The sequence below is a fragment of the Geotrypetes seraphini genome, chromosome 11 (genome assembly GCF_902459505.1).
Source record: "Geotrypetes seraphini chromosome 11, aGeoSer1.1, whole genome shotgun sequence".
In the NCBI taxonomy this organism is placed as follows: Eukaryota; Metazoa; Chordata; class Amphibia; order Gymnophiona; family Dermophiidae; genus Geotrypetes; species Geotrypetes seraphini.
The window spans coordinates 97,713,000-97,726,996 of NC_047094.1; the positions used below are offsets into that span (position 1 = coordinate 97,713,000).

General features: G+C 49.3%; 1 protein-coding gene across 1 annotated transcript in view; it reads left to right on the plus strand.

Annotated features, from left to right (window-relative positions):
• SYCP2 (synaptonemal complex protein 2) overlaps positions 1-13,997 on the plus strand; it is a 406,987-nt gene that overhangs the window by 247,970 nt on the left and 145,020 nt on the right. The window contains exon 25 of the mRNA XM_033914513.1: positions 86-141. Within this exon, the coding sequence (XP_033770404.1) occupies positions 86-141 (56 nt within the window). The remainder of the gene's footprint in view (positions 1-85; positions 142-13,997) is intronic.

Genomic DNA, 13,997 nt, shown 5'->3' on the forward strand with positions numbered 1-13,997 from the left:
ATTCTCGGTCGTCGCATGTTATCATTTGATTAAGTTACTGTTGTATCTCATTTGCTTGTGGTTAACAGGTTTGTGTACATTGTAGGTCCAGGAATTATCAACTACAAAACAGAAATCTAATCCAGGATTAATAAGCAAAATGTAAGGATATGATGCTATATTATTTTATTTCTGAAAGATGTCCACACTTCAGAAAAGTCACAAAAGAAAGAAGTGGAAAATATTTCAATGCACTGTTAAGTAACCGTTCTTTTTTCAGTTATTTTTGCATCCTTCCCTGAACAATTTTGTCATTAGCTCAATAATATCTTCATAAAAGCAGTTATTAAATTCCAATAAATAATTAAATTACTGTAAATGATTCCCACATGAATAAACATTAGATTAAGGGATCCTTGTACAAAGTGTGCAAATGGATTTAGCATGTGCTAACGAATTAGTGTGCATTAAGTGCCAAATAGTCTATAGGTATACAGTGGGCTGCGTGGCATTTAGTACATTAGCTTGTGTTAGTAAAAGGACTCCTAAATGCTTTGACCAAGCATGTGGGCTAGGTCTCAAATAGTCCATATTGATAGAGGGTCCTCATATAATGTTTTATCCCAGGACAAGCAGGCATGATATTCTCACATGTGGGTGACGTCATCTACGGAGCCCCGATGTTGACAGCATTTCAAGCAAACTTGATTGAAGATTCAAGCTTGCTGTGCTGCACCACGCATGTGTGCCTCCTGCTCCACTAGAGGACGCATCCCCTCCTCGTGGTCTCCAGTTCGTTTTTTTCCGCAGTGCTAAGAAGACACGTTTTTTCTTAGCTCTGCCCCAAGTGCCTTCTTTGCACTGCGATTTATTAATTTTTGTCGTTAAAAGTTGCTGTGCGTATAATTACTTCTTCTTCTTCCTGCTCATTGCGCTTAACGCACTTTCTTTCGCGATCCGGGGACTCCCGGGTCGTCACGGCCGCGTGGCCTGATAGGCCGCGGTCACCTCAATTTCCTATGTCCCGGCCTGTTACGGGCTTTAAAAAGTGCACCGGGTGGGAGCGTCTACTATCACTCACAGACCCGCATCGCTGGTGCATCCTCTGCCTGGGGGCCGACCATCCGACAGAAACTTGCCCCCGGTGCGCAACCTTCCAACACCGGGTGCTCCGACGACGACAGGTCCGCATGGCGGACCTGTTTGCTGCCGATCAACCCTCGAGATCGGCCCCGGCCTTGATCTCGGCCTCGAGTACCTCGGCCCCGCCTCGGGACTCGACTTCAAAGACCCCGAGCTCTCGGAAGTCTTCGGCTCCGGGTAAGTCCCCTCTTCTTCAGGTTCCATACCTCCAAAGAAGCCAACCTCGGGGACAATGGCCGGACAAGGGGGGAGTTCCTTACCCACGGCCCCGGCGAAGCCCCCGAAGACCTCGGGACATGCCTCCACCACTCGGGAATGCTCTGAATTGAGATCGCACCCGGTGGAGTGCACCGCGGCCTCGGACATGCCATCGATGCTGTCCATACCGGTATTCCAGGAGCTGCTCCGAGCAATGATCACAACGGAGCTATCCGCTGCCATGGCTCACCTTCAACTGGCCTCAACCTCGACCTCGCGTGCGCTGGACCAGCCTGAGCAACGCGTCGAGACCCGTCGGGGCAAAGTGTGCCGTTTTCGCCGCCTCTCTTTTTCCTCGGATTCCTCTCCGAGGCACTCGAGGCGCTTGTCCCCGGCGGAGCTACGCGGGGTGAAACGAAGATCGAAGCCCCTCGACCCCTCGGGCCGTCGACACTCTAAAAAGGCCCGGAGTTCTCCTCTGGCTCGAGGCCGCTCGCCCTCTACTCGATCGCGGGGACCGCTACGGGTTACCGAGCTGTCTCTCACTAACCCAAAGCTTCTACTGACTCCCCCTCGGTCCGGGGCTCCGGTCCGAGGCTCTAGGCTTTCGCCGAGGGAGTTCGGGGAGAGGTCTCCGACCCGACATCGGTCGGTGCCCCTTACCCCGGCGTCGTCCCCGAGGGGCTCCTCGAGGCGACGCAGGTCCTCGACCCCAGAGCGCTTCCATAGCGCATCCCCGGTGTCGGATCGAGGGTCCGAGCGAGAACCTCGCTATTCGAGGGAGGCTTCCCCTTCCTTCTCAGTGAAACGGAGGTCTCGTTCACTGTCCACGCAAGGGGCCACAGGATCCCACCGACCTTCCTTCACGAGGTTCGTCCAGGACATGGGACGTGCCCTTGACTTGGACTTACAATCTGACTCGAGGTACTCGAAGGAGTACCTGGCGGAGATGGATATGCCTTCCCCGCCCCGAGAGTCTCTCCGGCTACCGCTGAACCCGGTGCTCCGGCAGACCCTTATCAGGAACCTCGAGACTCCCTACATGGTGACGGCGGTCCCATCTAAAATGGAGTCTAAGTACCGAACGGTGCCCTGCCCGGGGTTTGAGCAACCACAGTTGTCCCACCAATCTTTACTGGTGGAGTCTTCTCTGAAGAAAGCTCACCCCTCTAGGGTGTCCGCGGCGGTTCCTCCGGGACGCGAAGGCCGGACACTAGACAAATTTGGCCGCCGTTTGTATCGGAACTCGATGATGGCCTCAAGAGTCCTGAACTACACTTTCACCTTTTCCTCTTACCTGAAACACCTCATTGGGCTGCTTGGCGCCTTCTCGGGGGATTTACCTGCCCCTCGCCAGGCAGCGTTTGGCCTCCTCCTCGAGGATTTTTCCAACCTCCGACTGCACTTGTTCCATGCCGCTTACGACGGCTTTGAACTGTCTTCTAGGGTCGCAGCCTTCGCGGTGGCCATGCGCCGGCTGGCGTGGCTGCGGCTCGTCGATATGGACCCTAACCTGCAAGATCGGTTAGCAAACCTCCCTTGCGTCGGGAAGGAACTGTTTGACGACACTATCGAGGCAGCTACGAAACGGTTGTCGGAGCATGAACGTTCTTTTGCTTCCCTTGTCCTACAAAAACCCAAACAACAGGCCTCTCGCCCTTTTCGGGGATTACCTCGCCGCTACCCCCAGAAGTCTACCCCGGCCTTTTCCAGGCCGCCGCCGCGGCGTCCCCAGGCTCACTCTAGGGCTCTTCCAAAATCACAGCCTACTGCACCTGCGAAGCCGTCTCTGTCCTTTTGACGTGATGAGCAGACGGGGGCTGGCCCCCTCCGCACCTCCACCTGGCCTCCTTCCCATCGGGGGCCGCCTACGAGCCTACTACCCTCGCTGGGAAGCCATAACGTCAGACTCATGGGTCCTTGGCGTGATCTCATCGGGGTACTCACTCAACTTTCGAGAGGTTCCTCCCGACAGCCCACCAAGTGCATGTCCTCCCAAGCGAGGCACAGGATCTCCTTCGCCTGCGGAACCCCAAATCAAAGGTACTTCCTGGTACTGAAGAAGACGGGAGACCTGCGCCCGATTCTGGACTTAAGGCGCCTGAACAAGTTTCTGGTGCGGGAAAAATTTTGGATGCTTTCCCTTCTGATCCTTTACCCCCTGATCAACAAGGGCGATTGGCTCTGCTCCCTCGATCTGAAGGAGGACTACACCCATGTTCCGGTGCACCCTGCTTGTCGCAGATTCCTGCGCTTCCAAGTGGGGGACCTCCATTTACAATACCGGGTCCTCCCCTTCGGCCTGTCCTCGTCCCCCCGAGTCTTCACGAAGTGCCTCGTAGTGATCGCGGCTGCCTTGCGCTCCCAGGGTCTGCAAGTGTTCCCCTACCTGGACGATTAGTTGATCAAAGCCCCGACCTGGGAGGGGGTTATCTCAGCGACCCGACAGACTATTACTTCTCTTCAGGGTCTGGGTTTCGAGGTAAACTTTCCAAAATCCCAGCTGTGCCCCTCTCAGTCCTTACAATTCATTGGGGCTGTGCTGGACATGGTCCATCTTCGTTCCTTCCTCCCTCCTGAGCGTCTGGAGGCATTGGTAAATCTGAGCCGACAAGTCTCGAGATCGACCTCGGTCTCGGCACGACAAATGATGACGCTCCTCGGCCATATGGCCTCCACCGTCCATGTTACCCCGCTTGCCCGCCTTCATCTGCAGTTACCACAGTGGACTTTGGCCTCACAATGGCGTCAGGATCGAGACCCGATCAACCGCCACGTGACAGTGACTCATTCCTTGCAAAGATCGCTCCGTTGTTGGGCAGACTCTTCGAATCTTTCCAAGGGTTTGCTCTTTCTCGCCCCTCCACACCACAAGGTCCTAACCACGGACTCGTCGGAGTATGCTTGGGGGGCTCACGTAGACGGTCTCCGCACTCAAGGTCTGTGGTCCACAAAGGATCATCGCTGCCACATCAACGTGCTGGAGCTCCGGGCCATTTACCTCGCCGCGGTGGCCTTCCAACACCTGCTTCACGACCGGGTGGTTCTCGTCCGCACGGACAACCAGGTGGCGATGTACTACATAAACAAGCAAGGAGGGACGGGGTCATGGTCCCTCTGCCAAGAGGCTTTGCGGCTCTGGGAGTGGGCGGTCTCCCAAAACATCTCCCTTCGAGCAGTTTACATACAAGGAGAACAAAACTGCCTGGCGGACAGGCTCAGCCGCCTCCTCCAGCCACACGAGTGGTCCCTGCATTCTCAGGTCCTGCGACAGGTGTTCGACACGTGGGGGACTCCCCAGATAGATCTGTTCGCCTCCCCCGACAATCAAAGACTGCCTCTCTTCTGTTCAAGGATATACTCCCCGGACCGTCTCGAGGCCGATGCCTTCCTCCTGGATTGGGAGGTGAAATTCCTCTGTGCGTTCCCACCGTTTCCTCTGATTCTGAGGACGCTGGTTCATTTGAAATCGGTGAGGGCCACTCTGATCTTGATTGCTCCTCGATGGCCCTGCCAGCCTTGGTTTTCCCTACTACTTCAACTCAGTGTCAGGGAACCTCTACTTCTGCCTGTATTTCCCTCTCTGCTATCTCAGAGTCGGGGTTCACTGTTACATCCCAATCTTCAGTCTCTTCATCTAACTGCTTGGTTTCTTTCCCCTTGACTTCTTCCCCTGTATCTCAGTCGGTCAGGGAGGTGCTGGAGGCTTCTCGGAAAGTCTCGACCAGACTCTGCTATTCCCAGAAGTGGACTAGATTCTCATCCTGGTGCTCCTCTCACCGCCAGGACCTGATGTCGGTCCCTGTGCCCTTGGTTCTGGAGTATTTGCTTCATTTGTCTCACTCTGGCCTAAAGACCAATTCCATTCGAGTACATCTTAGTGCGATTGCTGCTTTTCATCAGCCCCTGGATGGGAAGGCTCTTTCACTCCATCCCTTGGTCTCTCGCTTCATGAAGAGTCTTTTGAATGTTCATCCTCCTCTCAAACCTCCTCCTGTGGTTTGGGATCTGAATGTGGTTCTGGCCCGACTCATGAAACCTCCGTTTGAGTCTATGGATAAGTGTCATCTTAAATTTCTCACTTGGAAAGTGATCTTCCTACTCGCTCTCACGTCTGCTCGAAGAGTTAGTGAGCTGCAAGCTTTGGTGGCGGACCCACCTTTCACTGTATTCCATCATGACAAGGTGGTCCTCCGCACTCACCCTAAGTTTTTACCTAAAGTGGTGTCTGATTTTCATCTCAACCAGTCCATTGTTCTGCCGGTGTTCTTTCCCAAACCCCACTCTCATCCTGGAGAGGTGGCGCTCCACACTCTTGACTGCAAGAGGGCGTTGGCTTTTTACCTTCAACGCACTCACGCTCATCGGACGGTCCCCCAATTGTTTTTGTCCTTTGACCCTAACAGATTGGGGCGTCCAGCGCACCCTGTCCAACTGGTTGGCTCTTGTATTTCTTTCTGCTACGCTCAGGCTGGTCTCGCGCTGCATGGTCGAGTTATGGGACATAAAGTCCGAGCTATGGCAGCTTCGATAGCCTTCCTCAGGTCTACGTCGATTGAGGATATCTGCAAGGCTGCCACGTGGTCTTCGGTTCATACTTTCACCTCTCACTACTGCCTGGATACACTGTCCAGAAGCGATGGCCGGTTCGGCCAATCGGTGTTACGTAATCTGTTTTCTTAAATTGCCAACTTCCCTCCACCCCTTCGTTATTAGCTTGGAGGTCACCCACATGTGAGAATATCATGCCTGCTTGTCCTGGGATAAAGCACAGTTACTTACCGTAACAGGTGTTATCCAGGGACAGCAGGCATATATTCTCACAACCCGCCCACCTCCCCGGGGTTGGCTTCTTTGCTGGATATGTGAACTGGAGACCACGAGGAGGGGATGCGCCCTCTAGTGGAGCAGGAGGCACACATGCGTGGTGCAGCACAGCAAGCTTGAATCTTCAATCAAGTTTGCTTGAAATGCTGTCCGCATCGGGGCTCCGTAGATGACGTCACCCACATGTGAGAATATATGCCTGCTGTCCCTGGATAACACCTGTTACGGTAAGTAACTGTGCTTTTCCGTTTTATTATTTTAGCAAATTTACAAAGTACAAGTTTGCTTTCTCTTTATATACATGTGGTGATTGTAACCTAATGTTTTGGATAGAATTTTGCTTAATAAGTACACTCATAGATTTGAAAATGCACTCTACTCACATCACAGGAATGATTCCTCGTAACAAGACTTCTTTACCATCCTGCTAGACTAGGCCAAACTAATGGATTATGTGTCCTAACTAACAGATGGAAGCAGAGAGCACTGTCATTTCAGTGACATAATCAATAGTAGCATAGTACCATAGTAGAAGATGGCAGATAAAGACCTGAACGATCCATCCAGACTGTCTGATAGCCACACTCATTATCAATTCATGATTAGACCAACAATGAATGTGGTATAAAATAACTTAATCTTTTTTTGTCATTTCTGGGACATAGGGCTAGATTCACTAACGCCACGGATCCAATCTGATCCATGAGCGATCCGATCTGTGGCCGGGGGGCTGATTCATAAATCGCCTTCATGCAAATGAGGGCGATCAGAATCATGTCCCCACTGACTGCTCGGATCGCTGAATAGCGATCCTGACGCATGTTCAGATCATCTGTAGATGGTCTATGCATGTTTAAAGAGCAGCGACCTTTTTTTTTTTAAAAAAAAAACAACTTTTCTTAACTTTTGATGGTGAGCCTGTGGTTTTAACCCACTTTAAGCCCGCGGGTTAAAACCACAGGCTCGCACTGCGGGAGAAGGCCAGGGCAGAAGCAGGGCAGCGCTCGGAGAAGAGAGCAGGAGTGTCGGGGGCAGAGAGCTGGCCTATGCTGAAGGTTTACACCCTTCCCGAAAGAAGCTGATGAGTTGAACAGTGACCTCTGAGGCAGGCAGCAGGCACGGGACAGCTCTGTGCAAACACAAACCAGATACCATGCTAGAAATTCCTTCCTTCTCTCTGTCTTAGCAATGTACTTGGAATTTTTAGGGAAAAGCAGAATGTCTCTCCTAGACTAGCATTCTTAAGATTTTGTTGAGTTGGGGGCAGAGAGAGCAGGAGAGTCGGGGGTAGACAGCAGGAGATGCAGTTGGAAATGATGTGAGCGACTGGTCCCCAGCAGTCGTTTGTTGATCGACCAGCCCAGTCGGTGTTGCAGTTTTTTGTTAGTGAATTGCTGCCTGCCTACTTTACATGCTGTTTCCCCTCATTTGCATGCACAGATCGGATTGGAGGATGATCAGCCATGAGGTTAGTGAATCGGGTTGGAGGGAAATCGGGTCGCAAAGTGGTCAGGACGTGATTGATGGGCATAGTGAATCTAGCCCATAGACCATAGAAGCCTGCCCAGCACTGTCCTTATATTCCAGCTACAGGAGTTGTCATCGAAGCCCACTCCAACCTATTCAAATTTTGTCATATATGGAACACAGACTGAGAAGTCCGCCTGGCACTATCCTCGCATTCTAACTATTGGAGTTGCTGTTGTGGTTGAATCCTCTGGAAAGGGAAGTAGTGAGGTACACTTGTTTAGTGTACTTTACTAATTATCTTTGTTTTTGCATACCCATGAGGTTCTTCTCTCCTTGTTTGTTGAATCCTCTGGGCTAGGGAAGTTTCCCAGGACCTGGCCTCAGTCCATCCCTTCATAGAGACTGGAGAGGTAAGTCTCCTTCCACAGACCCAAGCATCAAACTATGGACTAGAGAATGACACGGGAACAAATGTGTCCCCGTCCCCGCAGGAACTAAGTTTTCCCACCCCATCCCCGTGAGTTTTGTTCCTGTCCCTCCCCTTTCCTGTAAACTCACAACCACACAAGCCTTGAACACTTACGATATTAAAGTGTTTGTTTGAGGCTTGTGCAGATGAGGACAGAGCTTGCAGGAATTGGGCAGGGACAGGAAAAGAACTCGTGGGGACGGGACGGGAAAATGAGTCCCCACGGGGACGGTGAAAAAATTGTACCCGTGTCATTCTCTACTATGGACCTTTGCTCTTTGTAGCTAGCTGGCAAAGGTCTGCTAGATTCATTGGACCACTGAGTTCAGGCTACAGACCTTCCTCAAGAGTGAAAGGGAGTTTGTGCCTGGCTGGGCCTGGGCCTCAGCTCACAGGTTCTAGCTTCAGGTGCCCCCCCACTTGAAGAGAATTTCTCAGCCTTGCAGAAAACTAAGACCCATAGGTGTTTGGCTAAAGAGGAAGGAATAATGGTAGATAGGGTATCCAGTTATAGTTCAGTCTGTTGGATGCTCTGGCTTTGACATACTGTATGTCTGCTGAACCTTCTGGTCCTTGTCTAATACAGAAAGGAGCCAAACAGATTATTGTGACCTGCTTGGGCTGGGGTACACTTGATGTCCATGAGGTTGTGGATCAAGTCTGTCCAAATTCAGGGGGTAGTTTCTCTTACCAGATACCTTGGTTGCCTAAAGCTTGTTCAGTAACTCTGGTTCTGAGAGTCCTCAGAAACCTCCAGATAGTTTATTTTCTCTTGTTGGTTGAGTTTCTGATTACTTTCTCTGCATAGTGGATAGCTCAGGAGCTGGCAGTGCCTAGTACACTAAAGTATCCATGGTGTTCCTGTGTGGATTTTCGAGATGTTCATTGGTTTTGACCTGCTGTATGGTAGTTCAAGTGATGTTCTTAGCATAGCCCAATGTTCCTTGGCATGTGGTTCTGGACATGGCATCAACCTGCTTGGTGTTTGCCTCCTTCCTTTCTGGTTTAAGCATTGCAAGATAGTTTTTGAAAGAAGGATGATTCTCTACACAAATCCAGCAGACCACCAAAACCTGTCGCTTCGTTCTGTATAATATCGCCAATATCTGACCCTTCCTCTCTGAGCAGACCACCAAAACTTTGTCCAAACCCTTATCACTTTTTGCTTCAACTACTGCAACTTGCTTCTCACAGGTATTCCTCATAACCACCTCTCTCCCTTCCATCCTTCCAAAATTCTGTTGCACAACTTATATTCCACCAGAGTCACTATACCCATATTACCCCTTTCCTTAAATCACTCCATTGGCTCCCTATCCATTGCTACATGCAATTCAAACTCCTTTTACTGACTTACAAATGCATTCACTCTGCAGCTCCTCAATATCTCTCCTCTCTTATCTCTCCCTATACTCCTCCTTGAGAACTCCGTTCATTGGGTAAGTCTCTCTTATCAGGACCCTTCTTCACTAATACCAACTCAAGACTCCATTCCTTCTCTCTTGCTGCTGCTTACACCTGGAACAGACTCTAAATCATTACATCAAGCTCTGTCCCTGGCTGTGTTCAAATCCAGGCTCAAGACCCATTTTGATGTTGCTTTTAACTCTTAGTATATGCAAATTGAGACCTGCTCTCTTATTCTTCAGACACCTAAAGGGTTGAGGGCTGACTAGACTGGTTGTGGCAAATAAAGTTATAATACCAGATCTAGAGTGTTAAATCAGTTGGTGGGAACTCGTGTGACCTTTTTTTTCTGAGTTCGACAGGATTCAATACCGCCAGTAGCACCCATGCGTGCCAAGCAGATGTTACCCACTAACATCACTTTATACACCCTGTGGGCCATTTAAATATAAAAATATATACTCTATAATACTAAAGTTTTTTTTTTCTTTTGTATTTTTTTAACTGTATTTGTTTCAAAAACTTGCTAGTCAGCCCAAAATGCCCTGGTGTTTGATACCATATATATGAAGAATTCATAGTTAATGATATAGTATCGCATCATTTAGAAAGCTCCTGCAGTACCCAGTCTTGTGATTTTACACTATTATAGAGCTAATCCATAAAGCTACTGAGAAACCAGGAACTTATCTTTTTATGCACACCGCTGTTATTCATACAGGGTGCCAGCTGATCACCCTACAGAGCCCCGTTTCATAATCTTCATCAGGGGTAACCTCAGGGACATCTCCCGTTGTAGTATGAATCAAGGTGATGGTTCTACGCGGTGCAGTTAAGCTAAAAATGAAAGCAAGAGTATTTAAATCTTATGGAGCGCTCCACAGCCCCTTACTCCAGCTATTTCAAATCCTAGAAACTGGTTGGCAGGTAGGAAACAAAGGGTAGGGTTGAAGGGCCACTACTCTGACTGGAGGAGGGTCACGAGTGGTGTTCCGCAGGGCTCGGTGCTCGGGCCACTGTTATTTAATATATTCATAAATGATCTAGAAACAGGGACGAAGTGTGAGATAATAAAATTTGCAGATGACACCAAACTATTTAGGGGAGCTCGGACTAAAGAGGACTGTGAGAAATTGCAAAGAGACTTGAACAAACTAGGGGAATGGGCGACAAAATGGCAAATGAAGTTCAACGTTGAGAAATGTAAAGTATTGCATGTGGGAAGCAGAAACCCGAGGTACAACTATACGATGGGAGGGATGTTATTGAATGAGTACCCAAGAGAGGGACTTGGGGATAATGGTGGACAGGTCAATGAAGCCGACGGCACAGTGCGCAGCAGCTGCTAAGAGAGCGAATAGAATGCTAGGTATAATCAAGAAGGGTATTACAACCAGGACAAAAGAAGTTATCCTGCCACTGTATCAGGCGATGGTGCGCCCACACCTGGAATACTGTGTCCAGTTTTGGTCGCCATACCTTAAGAAGGATATGGTGTTATTCGAGAGAGTTCAGAGAAGAGCGACACGTCTGATAAAAGGGATGGAAAACCTTTCATACGCTGAGAGATTGGAGAAACTGGGTCTCTTTTCCCTGGAGAAGAGGAGACTTAGAGGGATATGATAGAGACTTATAAGATCATGAGGGGCATAGAGAGAGTAGAGAGGGACAGATTCTTCAAACTTTCAAAAAATAAAAGAACAAGAGGGCATTCGGAAAAGTTGAAAGGGGACAGATTCAATACGAATGCCAGGAAGTTCGTCTTTACCCAACGTGTGGTGGACACTTGGAATGCGCTTCCGGAGGACGTTATAGGGCAGAATACAGTACTGGGATTTAAGAGAGGATTGGACATTTTCCTGCTGGAAAAGGGAATAGAAGGGTATAAATAGAGGATTACTACTCAGGTCCTGGACCTGTTGGGCCGCCGCGTGAGCGGACTGCTGGGCAAGATGGACCTCAGGTCTGACCCAGCAGAGGCATTGCTTATGTTCTTATGTTCTAGTGATTAGAAACATAGAAACATTGAAAGATGACGGCAGAAAAGGGCTATAGCCCATCAAGTCTGCCTACTCTACTGACCCACCCCATTAAGTCTGAGTACTAATGACCTAGTTCCTTAACTCGACCCTCGTAGGGATCCCACTAGGACGTCCCATTTATTCTTAAAGTCAAGCACGCTGGTGGCCTTGATCACCTGCTCTGGAAGCTTGTTCCAGTGATCTACAACCCTTTCTGTGAAGAAATACTTCCTTACGTCACTATCAAATTTCCCTCCTCTGAGTTTGAGCGGATGCCCCCTTGTGACCGAGGGTCCTTTGAGAAAGAAAATGTCTTCTTCCACCTCGATACGTCCCATGATGTATTTAAATGTCTCAATCATGTCCCCCTTTCCCTGCGTTCCTCTAGAGTGTAGAGCTGCAATTTGTTTAGTCTTTCTTCGTACGAGAGACCCTTGAGCCCTGAGATCATCCTAGTGGCCATCCGCTGAACCGACTCAACTCTAAGCACGTCTTTACGGTAATGTGGCCTTCAGAATTGCACACAGTATTCCAGACGAGGTCTCACCATGGTTCTGTACAGTGGCATTATGACTTCAGGTTTGCGGCTAACGAAGCTTCTATTGATACATCCCATAAGTTGCCTTGCTTTGGATGAGGCCTTCTCTACTTGTTTGGTGGCCTTCATGTCTGCACTGATGATTACTCCCAAGTCTCTTTCTTCTGAAGTCCTAGCTAGTGTTTCTCCATTTAAGGTGTAAGGTTTGCATGGATTTCTGCTACCGAGATGCATAACCTTACATTTCTTAGCGTTGAAGCCCAGCTGCCATGTCGAGGACCAGTTTTCCAACGTAAGCAGATCCTGCGTCATACTATCCTGCAGATTGCTTTCACTTACTATATTACATAGTTTGGCGTCATCAGCGAATAGTGTTACTTTACCCTGAAGCCCTCGGGTCAAGTCCCTTATGAATATGTTAAAAAGGAGTAGACCCAGGACCGAGCCCTGTGGCACTCCGCTGGTCACCTCTGATGTCTCAGAGAGGGTGCCGTTGACCACCACCCTCTGATGTCTTCCACTCATCCAATCATTGACCCATGCAATTAGTGTCTCACCTAACCCCATCGATTTCATCTTGTTTAATAGTCTACGGTGTGGGACGCTGTCAAAAGCCTTACTGAAATCCAAGTACACTATGTCCAGAGACTCTCCCGAGTCTAGCTTTCCTGTTACCCAATCAAAGAAGCTGATAAGATTGGATTGGCATGACCTACCCCTAGTGAATCCATGTTGACTAGGATCCCTTAGATTCCCCTCATCCAAAATCGTGTCTAATTTACATTTAAGTAGTGTTTCCATGAGTTTACACACTATTGATGTGAGACTCACTGGTCTGTAATTCGCCGCTTCCGCTCTGCAGCCCTTTTTGTGCAGAGGAACGACGTTAGCTGTTTTTCAGTCCAGGGGGACTCTCCCCGTACTTAGGGAGAGATTGAAGAGCATGGCTAACGGTTCTGCCAGGACATCGCACAGCTCTCTGAGCATTCTTGGGTGCAATTTGTCTGGTCCCATGGCTTTGCTCACCTTGAGTCTTGACAGTTCGCTGTAAACATCAGCTAGTGAGAACTCAAAATTCTGAAATGGGTCTTCCTTGCTTGGCTTTGCTTCCAGCTGTGGCCCGTGTCCAGGTGCCTCGCAGGTAAAGACTGAGCAGAAGTAATCATTCAGTAGTTTGGCTTTTTCGGAATCTGTTTCCACATAATTCCCGTCTGCTGTTCTAAGGCGTACTATCCCGTTTGTGGTGTTCTGCCTGTCACTAATATACCTGAAGAAGGATTTGTTCCCTTTCTTAATGTTCTTTGCTAGAGTTTCTTCCACTCGAAGTTTGGCCTCCCTGACTGCTGTTTTGACCGCTGCAGACCTTGTCCTGTATTCAATGTTAGCTTCTTTCTCCCCGGTGCGTTTGTATGAAAGAAATGCTCTTTTCTTGTCTTTGACTAGGTGTGAGACCTCATCAGTGAACCAATGGGGTTTCTTCTTTCTTTGTTGTTTATTTACCGATTTTATGTAGCGGATAGTTGCCTTGTGTAGTGTCATTTTCAGTGTCGACCACATAGCTTCCACATCATCCGTTATTTCTTGAACCTGCAGCGTCTGGTGGACGAAATCACCCATGCTTGCGAAGTCAGTGTCCCGGAAATTGAGTACCCTCGTTTTTGTTTGTGATCTAGGGAAGCCCTTTCTAAGGTTGAACCATACCATGTTATGGTCACTGGTTGCCAGCGTTTCTCCCACCGAGACCTCCGTGACGCTTTCCCCGTTCGTAAGTACCAGGTCCAGGATGGCCTGGGCCCTAGTGGGCTCTAGTACCATTTGTTTGAGCTGTACTCCCTTCATGGACGTTAATATCCTCCTGCTACTACAAGTTGTTGCTGAGAATGTGTTCCAGTCTACATCAGGCATGTTGAAGTCCCCTAGCAGGACAACGTCCCCCCGTAAGGTG